At 36.6% G+C, this 14,519-nt stretch overlaps 1 protein-coding gene across 2 annotated transcripts in view; it reads left to right on the top strand.

Moving 5' to 3' along the window:
• LOC149837848 (rho GTPase-activating protein 5-like) overlaps window positions 1–11,812 on the top strand; it is a 58,462-nt gene extending 46,650 nt beyond the window's left edge. The window contains exons 1-5 of one of the 2 annotated variants that reach the window (XM_090006223.1): window positions 2,662–2,921; window positions 6,473–6,593; window positions 6,677–6,796; window positions 10,681–10,911; window positions 11,005–11,812. In XM_090006223.1, the coding sequence (XP_089862349.1) occupies window positions 2,758–2,921; window positions 6,473–6,593; window positions 6,677–6,796; window positions 10,681–10,911; window positions 11,005–11,577 (1,209 nt within the window). In that variant the 5' untranslated portion in view covers window positions 2,662–2,757 and the 3' untranslated portion in view covers window positions 11,578–11,812. Of the gene's footprint in view, window positions 1–2,661; window positions 2,922–6,472; window positions 6,594–6,676; window positions 6,797–10,680; window positions 10,912–11,004 lie in introns of those variants that run through there. The other variant, XM_090006224.1, reaches the window with a different exon arrangement.
• Window positions 11,813–14,519: the final 2,707 nt, after the last annotated feature.

Genomic DNA, 14,519 nt, shown 5'->3' with positions numbered 1-14,519 from the left:
AGAAAACATGATCCAAGGATCCGTTTATACTCAACATGTAGATCACATCCCAAGGATTGGAAGTAAAAGAATAAAAAATAAAAAACTAAAAAATTAGAGTATTTGCTAAAGAATTCTTTAGATACGATGGTAGCAAATATTACTCGGATTCTCCAAGATTAATATATAGAAGTGAACTTTCATACGGAGAGTGGTGAACAATAACAATCCATTTTCTGTTGAAATGCAAGCCAAGGCATCATTTGAAAAGTAACCAAGTTCACAAACTTCAACGTTACGATAAGTTGTTGATTTTTTTTTATAATGGTGACGCATCTTTGAGTACAAATTATGCACTAAATATACAAGTTGCTTTAGGATTCTATATATTTGTCCTATCCGATAATATTAGATTCATGTTCAAGTGTATTTTCCCAAAGAAGTTTAATGACAAAAGACTTTCCAATTGGTTGGGCATTAGGAACGTGGTAATCTCTCTGATTTATTTGTCATTATTTGGAATTTACCTTTTATTCTCATTTATTTGTCATTGTTTTGAAAGTGGGGGACTCTTCTACTACCAACCCTATTGAGGCAATGGTCCCCAACAAACTACAGTCTGGAGGCTCAAAGTCCAGCTGGTTTTATCCCATGGAAGTGTGGTAGAGGCTACTATACATGTACTTTCGAGGGTTTGATCTATCTGGTTGGCTCATATTGAGTTGTTGAAATCCGAATCCAAATGTTTGTTTCTTCCTATACTTTGCAAGCCGTCTGACAGAGGCTAGGAAAACCTAACACAATCTGGCTTGGGACCAAATCCAGATTTGCTTTTTTGATGAATTAGAACTATCCATATCTTGTTCATCTTTAAGAACCTCATCACGAAAAACCATAGCAATTCATGTTTGCCCTTATTAAGGGATTGTTTGTTTCACCCAATTTACACATGAAAATGAGGGTTTACATATGAAACCTTCTATTTTTTTTATGCAAATGAAACAAACATGCCAACTTACAGTCATCATGAGTTTCTTTTCACGTTGACCATACATTTACTATGTAAATCCATACACACCATCCTCTCAATGGATTTAGAGATGCCTTTTTTCACGCGTGGGATAGCCTTCCCATCATGGGATGCCTTTCCCATAGTCTTTTACTAATTGGTGAGAATAAAACAAAATCACTAAGATTCTCTAGTGTAAACCTTTGGGGCACCCTCTTGCTCACTAGGTAGGTTTCTCCTTAGCTTCAGCCCTAAAGGCACAAGTGACTAAGCCAGATTCAACCGAACCCACTTAGGACTCAGCTCAATTCAGTTCAGTTTGAGGCTCAGAAAGTATAGAAAGGACACACCAGCCCTAGCCGCAGATATCGGCTATTTTCTGCAAATCTTGCACTGCGATTTATTCGTGGGATTTTCAAAGACTGATATAATCTTTAAAAACTAAATAATTTCATAATATCATCTATTTTGAAATTACCATGCTTTTATCACGTTATTAATGCAATATTTATATTTGATATTTTTAATGCGTTTCTTATATTGTTCTATTTTTGCTTATATATTTTAAAATTTAAACTTACTATGTTTTCTCAAGATTCCTTGAGAAAAGTAAAATTTTCCTAATAGCTAGATTTTTCTTTGCTGAGAAAATCCAATAACGTGAATTGGGATGTCTTTGGTATGTACATTCATACAACATCAATGAGTCAACCCAAAGGTGTGTTTTGTTTGTACTCAATTTGGCACCATAAATGTGATTTACATGTTTTATTTAGTAAGAGTCAATCCTTAAATTATATTTTTTACCAAAAAAAAGCTTTTTTGAACTGAAAAAATTACAGCTATTCAATTTTTAATTTATCAAAAAAGCTTGTAAATACATCAGAATCCAGTGATCCAAGGGTCTGATTACCACTAAATAAAACATGTCAATCTCATGTACTGTGTGAGATTGAACCGAAATAAGTCGTACTTATGACTTTTGACTCATTGATACCGTATGATCGTACGTACCATAGACTTATTATCACTAGAATTGTGACTTATGACACCAGCCTCAGAGCCAAAAAAAAAAGAGAAAAAAAAAATTGAAATAAAAGGCATGGTCCACCAGCAGGCAGAGTATAAAGAAGCGGGTATTAAAGGGGAGAGCCTCCTCGTCATAGCACCCTTCATGAATGTAACTGTGCAAAGCATCCCTCCTCGGCGCTCTCCCACAAACAAAAGGCATTTGCTAGGCTTCCCTCAAAAAACTCTTTGCTTCAAAATTCAAAATCAATCACTCTCCCATCTCCCCAAGATCACCCACACAGCTTGCAGCAGGGCAACCCCAAGAGACCTCCCTCTTCATGATTCCATCGTCCCACTTTACTATTTTTTAACAAACGAGAGAGAGAGAGAGAGAGAGAGAGAGAGAGAGAGAGAGAGAGAGAGAGTTTCTGCCTTCATCCCAACTCAACCATAGTCCTTCTCTATCTACAAATCTGACCCCATCCTCCAATTTTTAATATTCTTTGTTTACTTGGGTGTCAACCATGACAGAGGTGCTCCAGACTCCTCGGTTTTCTTCCTCCCCAAGCTCCCCTTTCCACTCATCAGATAATGGTGGTGGGGTGCAAAACCATCATGCCCACTTGAGTTCTACGTCGAATCTCTTGGTGGGTAGGGAGGATTTGGAGGGAGGGGTGGGGGTGGAAGAGGGGGAAGGTGGGAGGGAGAGGGATACCCTTTCTTTGTTGGCTCTGTTGGTGGCTGCCTTCAGGAAGTCGATGGTTGCCTGCAAGACTGATGGGGAGGAGCTCTGCTCCATGGAGATTGGGTGGCCGACGGACGTGAGGCATGTTGCCCATGTCACGTTTGATAGGTTCAATGGGTTCTTGGGGTTGCCTGATGAGTTTGAGCCCGAGGTGCCCAGGAGAGCTCCTAGTGCCAGGTTGGTTGGTTCTTTGAGTTGCTTGTTTTTCTTGTTCCTCTTCTGAATCCTTTTTCTTTTGGGTGTTATCTCTCTCTCTCTCTCTCTCTCTCTCTCTCTCTTTATCTCTCTCTCTCTCTCTCTGAAGGAGTTGTTGGCGATAATGGATATGCATTTTAATGATTAATTACAGTTGCATTAACTCTCTCTCTCATCCCTTTTCAATTTTTAAGGAGTTGTTGATGATAATGTATTTCCATTTTAATAATTAATAAGAGCCATGATATTCACAGGGTCTCTCTCTCTCATCCCTTCTGAATTTTGAAGGAGTTGCTGGTGTTAATGTATTTCCATTTTAATGATTAATAAGAGCCATGATATTAATAAGGTCTGTGTGTGTGTGTGTGTGTGTGAGAGAGAGAGAGAGAGAGAGAGAGAGAGAGAGAGAGAGAGAGAGAGAGAGAGAGAGAGCTTGACTGGCGTTTTGTACCATGAAATTGGAATTTTGTTTTCCCTTTTGAAATTTTAAGGAGTTGGCGTAATGGCTTTGCATTTTGATGACTAATAAAACCGTGACATTAATGGGTATCGTTTTTTTTATGGTGTTTTGGGGTCCTTTTGGTGATTAAGATTTGATGGGTACACTGTTGCTGAAGCCTGTATAGGATTTGTTTGTAGTTTTTACTTTTTACAGTCCTATAGTTTGTGAAATTAATGAAACCGGAGTTTTATTTTGTATGAGTTGGTGATTGCTTAGTCTGTAAGATTTGATAAGTAGCGTCCGATCTAGGACTTTTGATTTGGTATGTGCACTTTTTAAAGTTAGGTTTCCTTTTTCGTTTCTAAGAAAGAAATGATTGGGCATGATGGCATTTGTCTGACTATTTTTTCTATAATTCTGACAGTGAATGATATTGGATATTTCCATGGGAGTCTTTAAATGCTAAAAATAGAATATTCCGAGTTGTCTTTTTACCCGTTGGATTTGATTTGCCTATACAATTCGATGATGCATTCAGCGAAGATGAGGTTCTTAAGGAGAAATTCTTGATACAATGATTATTATATTCACAAGCATTTACCTATTTACTTAAGTGGTTATTATTTTCAGAGTTATTACCTAATTAATGGGTTAGTAGTAGGACATTTCCTTGCGGATCTTTCTGTTTCTGGTGTTTCTTTTCCTTTTTTTACCCAAAATTATTTTAGTTTGGAATTGCATTCTGCTAGGTGTTTATCTTTCTATAACACACATCGAAACATCTTATGCATGGTCTCCTCAAAAGACTATCGAGATCACATGTATATGGTCAAATCTACAGTACTGTACTTTATGATAGATCCATTGATTTTCTAATGTTCTCAGTGAATGTTTTGTAGATCTGACCAATAGATGTGATCTCCATAGACTTTTCAGTGGTGAACATGCATCAGATTAAGAGGTTTTGATATGTATACAGTTTTTTAAAGAAGTTTAAAAATCAATACCACATAATGCACCTAACTTCACAAGGGAAAAATCTATTTTTACACAAAACGGTTAGATCATAGCATGATTTTCTGCATACATGTGTGCCCGTGTATGTGAAGTCCTCCATGGTTTTGGACATTTACGAGATAATGATGAAGTTTTTATTTTCGAGATTGAGATCATGGCAGATTTGTTCATTTGGCCTACAGCTTCATTAATATCTTATTGGACTTGGTGATCAATTACTTAGTATGTTAAGCAACGGTATGATAAATTTTCTAGCATATTTTAAGCAATCTACAGTGCGATGGTAATTTTTTTGTCATTTGTCCATTCCACTGGTTGTCGCCAGCATGAGCGTTCTGAAAACTCTATAAGGATGAACCATATCTGTTAGAAATATCTGTATTTTCTATAGGCACAGCTAACAAATGTGTTGCTTGTTCAGTCACATCAATATTTTATTCATGTATTTCTGCCAATCACTAGTTGGCCTATCAAGAGGTGATAATTCTGATTTGGAGTTTCAGATACCAAAATAGTTAATCTGACATGACTTTCTTGTGTGATGCTGCTACTTTCTCCTATAAATGATTTTGGGAAATTTTCAAAAAGGCACCTGAATTATTAGCAATAATAAGAAACACACCTAACTTTTAAAGAATGTTAAAAACACACCTAAACTATTTTCTGGTTAATTAAAAAGACCCACAGTTTACTTCCGTCAAAGCTGCTGTTAAATATGTATTACAATTACCAATTTTCCCTCAAAAAGTGTTTTAGAAAAACACTTCAACAGTGATGATTCCCTACCAAATCCTTGTGGTTCACCCTGATGATTCCTTATCTCCTTTGAGGTGATTTGCTTTCTGATTGAGATTGTGACTGCTACTAGTCACTACTAAAACCTGATATCTAAACTCAATCTCCATTCCAAACTCTATAATTCTCTGTTGCCCAACTTGCTTGATTATTCAACCCAAGAATCCAACAATCAGAAACTTGTTGTTTGAATCTCTCTGATCAACAGCCCAACAAGGGTAAAGAAACTGATGCCCCCACATAATCCATAACTAGAGAATGACTTTAATTTGTTCAACACTCAAAACTATATACACCATCCATGACCATAACTAGAACACAAGCAAGCAATATTAGTTGCAAGGAAAAGAAGGAACAAAAGCAAAAGCAACAAGAGAAACAGTGGTATGTATGAGAGAAATAAAGGTTTTTCCTCTTAATGGAACAGACTAAAACTAAAACTCCACAAATGAGAGAGAGAGAGAGAGGTCCTTAGTCGTGTCAGTAGGAAAGAGTTGCAAATGTATGAAGATGGAGGAGAATCTCAACAAAAAAAAAATTGAGGGTAAATTAGTAAATTTGTCCAACAAACACAACTTGGGTCAGTTATAACCCAAGTTAAATGAATGGAATCGTGGTTTTTTTACTAACTGAGCATAAGCTTAGGTGTGTTTTTAACAAATTTGAAAACTTAGGTGTGCTTTTGATTATCACTAATAATTTATGTGTGTTTTTGAAAATTTCCCAATGATTTTTGTTGATTACTTGAACTTGTCACATCTAGGAATTTAGTCCTTTCCAACATGTATTTGTTTCCTTATTAACAGTTTGTGATTAAGTTGGACTAGAGAATTTCTGAGTTATATAGCTACATTGTGGTTAGGCATTTCATTTAGCCCTTAAATCTGTAGTTATGGGTTATATATGGGGTCTGATATGCAGCTGACAGGGATCTTAGTCATCAAAAATGGGAAGGGAGAATGCTATCAGCTTAAAGAGGAATTGGGTTTGGGAATAGTTGTTCAGACAAGAATGGATATTAGTTTGCTTTAAGTTTGAAAGAAAAACATTGGTTGGATACGTTTTGTTTTTTTGTTAATATTGCCGAAAAGGTACAGAACCCTTTCAGCTTTTTTTAATGATAGTTTCCATATTTTTTTCAAACATTTTAAAACATACTTTCAAAATATCACTGTATTAGTGGCTACACTTTCATCTAGGTTTCCGCTTGCATTATTCTCTTTGATTCACGTGTTCTTAATTCTGAATCATACATGTACTGTATGTCTATCTTATGCAGCACAAGTGTCTTTGGAGTCTCCACAGAATCTATGCAATGCTCCTATGACACCAGGGGAAATAGCGTGCCAACAATACTTTTGCTGATGCAGAGAAGATTGTATGCTCAAGGAGGACTTCAAGTATTCTTTCTTCTATTCTGATGATATTACTGCTTTGATTTTATAAGTTCATTTATTTTTTTTCGTTTTGATGAAATGTGCAGGCTGAAGGCATATTTAGAATCAATCCAGAGAACAGCCAAGAGGAATATGTCAGGGACCAGTTGAACAAGGGCATTGTACCAGATGATATTGATGTTCACTGCTTGGCAGGATTGATTAAGGTATTATTCACCATATCATCAAGGATGCAAAGGGGTCAGATATGGTCTTGTCATGCTTGACCAAACACTGTATCTTGACTTTTGAAGAGTGATCCAGTTTTAATTTTGGATTCAATACACTGGAGTTCTATATCCAGTTACGGTCTGGGTCTCTGTGGTACTGAATCCACTGGAAATTGGCAAAATATATTGATTTTTTTGTGGAAAAAGTTAAATGAGTTGGGTTAGACCCCATTCTGATCCACACGGAACCATATTTGTTTACACATTTCTGACCTGAATCCAATTAGACCCGACCATATTTGTTCCTAATCCGCCTGTATTCAGGTATATTCTACTTGGATTTGACAATATAGTCCAGATCTGGTTTGGGTCCCAGTCGGAATTCCGACCAGTTTGCATCCGTATCCATTGTATATGCTTCTTGTGGCTTCACCTAAATTCAATTTATTGCTTATTTTTAGATTATCATGATCTTATGGAGATTTTTCACAAATTAGTTACCAATTACCATGGTTGAGACTTGCAACTTGATTGCTAATTTTTTCATATTTTTGATAGATTAGACCATGGTTTGATTCTTTGAAAGTCGTGTTTGAAGCCTACTTTGGAAGCCATGGGAAACATGCTTCCAGGAACATGGATATGTGCATCCAATATCTACAGCCCTAAATAGAACTCAATTTCTCCTATTTTAGTTGAGTTCTAAACAGAAAACTGCATCTATTTTGATACACACAAAAAACAGTCAAAAACTAAAAAGACACTTTCATTTTTATAAAACTGAAGGACTTTTAGGTAATTTATTTTAAAAAAGGAAGTTTCAGATATTAACATTAAGCATTTTCTTCTTGTTATAAAAAGAATATGTATTCCATATGTGTATGTCTTTTCATGTGAATATACTTCATAGGTTTCATGTTAAATTTCATATGTTATTTGCCACTTACTAGTTAGTGTGACATTAGTTTTAATTATTCTCACATCAATTTAAGATATGTGAAGTTGTGAACTGGCTTTTATATGTGTGTGGGGGTGCATTTATGTATGTATATATCAATGTAAGTAAGATTGAGTGAGAGTTAATACTGATAGGAGCAAGGGTGGATCCAGTGGGGGCGAGGAGGAGCTTGAGCCCCTCCTAAAGTTTTGAAAATTTGGACTATTTTGTTATAAAAAAATTTGCCCCCCTTTAAGCAAAATCCTGGATCCGATTTGTATTGGAAAGATAAGCCTCCTAATCGGTCTCTTAAGCATGAGATCATAATTTTTTAATGCTTGAAACTTGTAATTTCTGTTATCAATCGACGCTGGGGGCTGGAATCCACCAACTTGCAGATAAAAAATCTGCCTCAGCTAAGGTTGGCTCAAGATCCACTATATCATATTGGTTTGTTTCCACAAAGCTGGGCCCAAGAACTAGACATGGTCCTTTGCTTGTTAAGAGAGATTATATCAAGAAGAAGATTTTGGGGGAGGGCAGTTAGACCTGATGCTAATAAAACTTGATTTGATAAGAACATATTCCTTTGAGTTGGCGTGATCATCATCCATATGGCTACCATGTGAAGGCTCTAATCAACTTAAGTCTTTTAATATACAATGCTTTTATGAAGTCAAAGATTGTCATATATGGTAAGACAAAAAGCCTTTATGAACTTTAAAGATTAATACAAGGAACTAACCAGGTTTAGGTCCGGGTCCAACCAGAAGTGACATCATGGTGACCTCACCCAACCCAGATCCGATATGGGATGGACTAATTTGCTATTTTGGGTGCCCTGCCTATTTATGCATAGACAAGGTTGAGCCAATACCTGGACCAAACCAATTCAAAAACATTTTTTTACTACTTTATTTTATTCTTTAGTAGATCACCAGGTCGGTCTCAGCTGGTAATCAGCAGGTTGGCCTTTGATCCAGCTCTCATAAATTCCCTGGAAAATTGTTGATGATATGATGATAAAAAGATATAGGATCCAGCGCCCCCCAAGGGATCCGCTCATCTGGCAGGGAGCGACATGTGAAAGTCACCGAGTTGATGGGACATCATGAGTTCGAAACCTATAGGCGGCATCCTTTGCCTCAAGGTTGAAACAGAGTGTACTCCTCAAGGGTTTTACCAACCGGAAGTCAGCCAATGTGTCACTGGTGATGGGAGGAAGGGTTTCCCTTGGCCTATAAATAACCTCATTTTGGACTTTTATTTTATTTTATTATAATTTTTTGGCCCCTTTAAGCAAAATCCTGGATCCACCACTGGATAGGAGCCAATTATGTTCAGGTATAAATATGTTAACTGCATGTATTTTCATGCTTTAGCCACATAAAAATGAATTACTGTGTGCTTGCACACATGTAGACACAGATGTTGATGCAAAATTAAGTATCCTTTATCCAGGTAATGTTACTTTAATTTGGAAAACAAGAATTTAGGAAAATTTTAACAGGTATATACATGTATGCAGAATAGTTAAATGTGAATCGGAAAAGTGTGAAAAATGAAATAAAGTAACTATTAAAAATGGTGATGAACTGACGATGTGTTATAAAGAATTTGAGAACTAAGGGTCGAATGAGATAGCTGGATGGTTAGGGTGTACTGTCATAAACTGAGGCGTCTTTGGCTCGATTCCCATGGTGGTTATCCCCCAGCTTGCCTATCAAAAAAAAAAAAGAATTTAAGAACTAAGTTTCCATGGAAAAATATGATCTATGATATCTTGAAAATGGATTGTTTCCTAGATGGAGCCTTTAGTTAGTTTTCACTGTTGCTGATATGCTCGTCTTAGTGATTTTAGCATGAATATCCAATTAGTCATAAGCTTAGTTATTTTGTGAAATGAAGGGCTATGTTTGGAATTTGGAAGTTCACACTGCTGTACGCATACCTGTATGTCACATAGATATGGCTGTGGATACGGGGAGACAGCCATTTTTATGAAGTTTTCAGCAAGACTAGTATATAAGAGGATACAGAACTGAAGTAAAAAATGCAGTGTGACAACCTGTTTCAGTTATGAGGTGAGATCAAATGTCAGCAAGGCTGGCATATTTAAGGAGAAACACCAGTTTATCTTACATGAGGCTTCAGTAATATGATGCAGTGATTTTTTTTTTTAACTTCTGATAGATTTCTGTGGCTGGTTCTGCCTTGCGCTTTCCATCTAAATGCCTATGACAAAGTTGACAGGTCAGTCAACCTGTATTGCCTCATGGTGGTCTTTATATGTAGCTTGTCAGAACTTTTGGTGCCCTGTATGTTCTATCATGTGGTTTTCTGCTGTAGCATGCTAACATCATTACTTGCAGATAGCACAAAGCTGAACATTTTCTTACTGAATTTTTTAAATTGATTGGTCGAAGATCAACCCAATAGATGTTTGTGCTGCATGGACGAGAGAGACTATTTATACAAAAGTATTCTTATGTTTCCTAGTATTGCAGGGTGCCATGTTACAATCATTGTTGCCATCTCTAAAAGCAGATTTAACCTTGTTTCACATCTTATACTATCAATATCAAGCTTATTTAGTATGTTCGTGACCTAAAGTTTGTCAACGCTTCCTGTTGTACCATCTTCACATTATTGCATGAGGCACAGAAGTTGATCATTCTCTTTTGTTATTCATGGCTTTTGTTTCGATTACTCATTTTTTTAATGTGCATATAATGTGTTAAAAACTTGTTCTGGTTAAACTTGCTTGTGTCTTAAACAGTGTTTTTTTTTTCATATTTGTGGAATAGCAGACACATACCGCCTGTAGTGAGCCATTCTTTTCTGGCTCTTGGTGGTTATCCTTTGAAATTGACACATTTGTTGCCTTGTTCATGAGTCATGAATTCTGGGTTCTCATGCTTCTGGAATCTGGAGGCTTCTTCAGGCTTGGTTTAGAGAACTTCCAAAAGGGTTGTTGGACACTCTTACACCTGAACAAGTAATGCAATCAAATACGGAAGAGGACTGCGTCCAACTTGTGGTGCTTTTGCCTTCAACTGAAGCTGCGCTGCTGGATTGGGCTGTGAATTTGATGGCTGATGTTGTCCAAGAGGAGCAACAAAACAAGATGAATGCTCGCAATGTTGCTATGGTGTTTGCACCAAACATGACTCAGGTTATGAACTGACTATTCTTAGTCATTTTTTCAATAATTTCATTTTAGCCTGTCTACTTTGAATTTATTTAATCTATGATTGCCCAATTGCAGATGGCAGATCCCTTGACTGCATTAATGTATGCGGTTCAAGTTATGAATTTTCTTAAGATGTTGATTCTAAAGACGCTAAGACAAAGGCAGGAGTCCGTTCTTCAGGCAGCACCATCCTCTTCCCACTCAGGGCCTTCTAATGAGAATGATCACCATAATTCTTCACAGTACTGTTTAAGCACAAGTGCGAAAGGTGACCAAGAACAGGAAGAGCTTGAAACCAGTGAGCCCAACAACAGTTCTTCAGTCAATGATGCAGATGATGGTGTTGGTGAAGAAGACAAATGTAGTGCTGATGTTTGTCAGGCTTCCGTTGAAGATTGTCCAAAGGAGGGGCCATCTCAATCCAAAATTCCAAGTACTGGAGCAAAAACTGCTATAAGTGGTTCGAAAACTAGCACTAAAGAAGGCAGTCATAGAAATATAAATGGTTCAAATACGAGGAAAGGTGCAAAAAAGATGAACAGGCAGAATACTGTTCGAACAGTAACAGCAGCATCTGAGAAATCAAGGGAGCCAACCAACGTAAGCCGCATAAATTCAAGGATGGAACATGTTGAAGCTTGGCGGTGAGGTTGGTTGGCGATGACTAACTGCTTCTGGGTAATTTAGATTTGTTGGGTCTGGTGTTTTGGTTTGAGACTGGTTGTTGAAGGTTGACAGTCTGTATGCTTTATATGGTTTGTTTTGGTTCTGTTTGGTGTTTGCGTTTTTCTTTTTCAAACTTGTACATCACTTACCAAAGGTTTCTTTGAATGTGTAACTCCTGTTTTTATGAAATCTCTTACTGTTTATTGATTTCTCAAAATTTTCTTTTGGCAAATATCTTTCTTTTCCACATCCAACTGAGAGAGAGTTAGGTGATCAGACATAATTTGCATGTGAATTTGCTGGCTTTGGAATTAAAAATACCAGATTGTGATCAGTTAGTTATATGCTTTGGGCTTGTTATTTCCAATATAAATTCTACTGTTTGGGAGGAATTCACCTAAATGACTTGCAGTAATTATCTCAGTGGATATGGCAACTGAGCTTGAACTAGGTATGCTCAGAGGCATGCGTTAGATGCATTATCTTTAAAATGGTCTTTAGAGTCAAAAGGAGTTGCATGGATGTTATTTAAATTATCAAGGGGAAGGAGGTCATTCCATTTGACTCAAAGTTCCGCCCGGGGCATTACTATCTTTTTACTTGGCCCAATACTCCTTAGGGGCATTGCCATCTTTTTGCTTGAGGAGGCAATCACTCCCAGAGATCCTCCCAAGGAGGAACGACCAAGAGTGATGGGTTCTATATAAACTTGTATGTCAATAGTGTAAGCATCCAATTTTTTATTCTGAAATTTAATTGAGGTTTTTCAATTTTGACCTATTGAGTTATGGTAGGATTTGGTTTTTTTCCTTAGGAAAGAGATTGGCTCCCTTAAATTATTTCCCAAGAAGATTTCCTCCCCCCCCCCCCCCCAACCCACCTTTTAAAAAATCATGTAAACCTCTCTCTCTCTCTCTCTCTCTCTCTCTCTCTCTCTGAACCCTGAGTTGCTATCATTGATACATGTTAAATAGCACTTAGTCATCAAAATATGCATATAAGACCCAAAACATTTATTTAAATATGATATCATATTCGATATCCGTCTCAAAAATTATGGATCTAAATCGGATCCAAAAATGACAATCATGGATCATGATCAAAATGAATCACGAAATGATCCAATCTTATTTAAATAGGCATACGACCCAAAAGCAATCATATGCCATAAAGATATCAAGTACAATTGGATATGATAAGAATAACATGTATTGGTCCATATCCAAAAAATATAAGAAGCGGGTTAATAGTGAAATGGACCAAATCCAAGATCTGGTGAAAGCCATAAATTAATAAAATGCATCTTTTATATGCTTAGCTACAAATAAAGGCTAGATGAATCACAATCTCAAAAGAATAAAAAAAATATTTTAAAAATAAATTCAAATCCAAGATAGGATCCACAAACAATATCTCAAAGGCAAAAACATTAACAACCTCAAGTGAATAAAGTATTTTGAAAATTAGCTCTTATGGCAAAACAAATTAACTCTAATTTCAAGAAGACCGATTATAGTTATTCCTAAATAAGATCCAAAAAACAAAATTCGGATCTAAAAGAGGGTCCAAATAAAAGATCAAGAATAAAGTCATTTTTTACTTTTTAATCATTAAAAACAATCATAATTTTCATATATATTATAGTGGTTTCGAAATATAAAAATATTTTAACATGTTTTCAATAATTCTAATAGGTAGACAAAGCATATGATCACTCAAAACACAAGGCATATGCACAAGCATCTAGCTAGATGTACCAAATTGAATATAAGGTTAAAAGCATACCTCATGATATTCGTTTTTACCCTTCAATGTAGTCATCATGTTGCAAACTTATCACTTCAAAGTTGTTGAGAAATTATCTCAGTGGGTATGGCAATTGAGATTGAACTAAGTACGCTTTGAGGCACGTGTTAGACCATGTCCTTGGTGCAATGGGTATTTGTGCAACCTCGCAGCCAAGATGCAATCGAGTTTTCTTATACTAGCAAAAGTATGTACATGTCCTATACTTGGTGAAATCGAGCAACTCGACACATACCACTTTGAATAACCTCTTGACTCTTTAAAGTAAACTCTAGGCTCAAACCCAAAGCTCAACATCGGCTTAGACCCTAGGCTAGGTAATCCTAAGCTCAACTTAGGCAAAGCCTTGACTAATTCAAGGTTTGAACCTACTAGGGATAGATATAGGAAGAACACTAGAAAGAGAGAGAGAGGAGATGAGAGTTTCCGAGTGATGAGAAGAATGCGAGAGGATTGATGTATATATAGGCCTCAATCCTACTAGTCTCATAAAGGGGTTCAAACGGTTAGCAATGAATAACCCTAATAGTCAACGACTGTCAATAAATAGCCTCATCAGTTAGGAGAAGGGAGGTTATGAGTTAAGTTGTCAAAAGATGAGAAAAGCAATAAAAGGGTCAGGCTCTGCCGTCGTCAAACTCATCTAAAACATGGGCAAATTCAAAAGTCAATTATCTAGAATAAAGAGGGAGGATCTAGAAACTTTAGAGCAATAAAGGAGCCATGCAGAAACGTTAGAATTGGTCAACGGAGGCTTTAACGACTTTAACGGCTTGGGTTGACCCAAGGCTCTTAAATGGGTTAATCAAAAACTAATGAGAGTCAACCTTAGTCTTGGGGGTAAAATTATCTCAAGTACTAAAAAGTATGATTAAAGGTCAAAACAAGACCAAACCGAGCCAAGTCGGACCGAACCAAAATCTCAACCCAAACTCAAATTTAAGTCCAAAGTTCAATTGATATGCCCCCAATGGCCTTGCTTATAAATGCAACTCTCCATTATATAAACTCACGAGCGTTTCCTCAATCATTCAACGTAGCATTAAACCTTTGAAAGGTTTAATAACTTACAAACTTAGGTAAAGGTAAAAAAAAATTAGACAAAATTATGGTTACCC

The sequence above is a fragment of the Nuphar pumila genome, chromosome 5 (assembly GCF_984573655.1).
Source record: "Nuphar pumila chromosome 5, dmNupPumi1.hap1.1, whole genome shotgun sequence".
Taxonomy (NCBI): Eukaryota; Viridiplantae; Streptophyta; class Magnoliopsida; order Nymphaeales; family Nymphaeaceae; genus Nuphar; species Nuphar pumila.
This window is presented reverse-complemented; position numbering and strand designations above follow the sequence as displayed.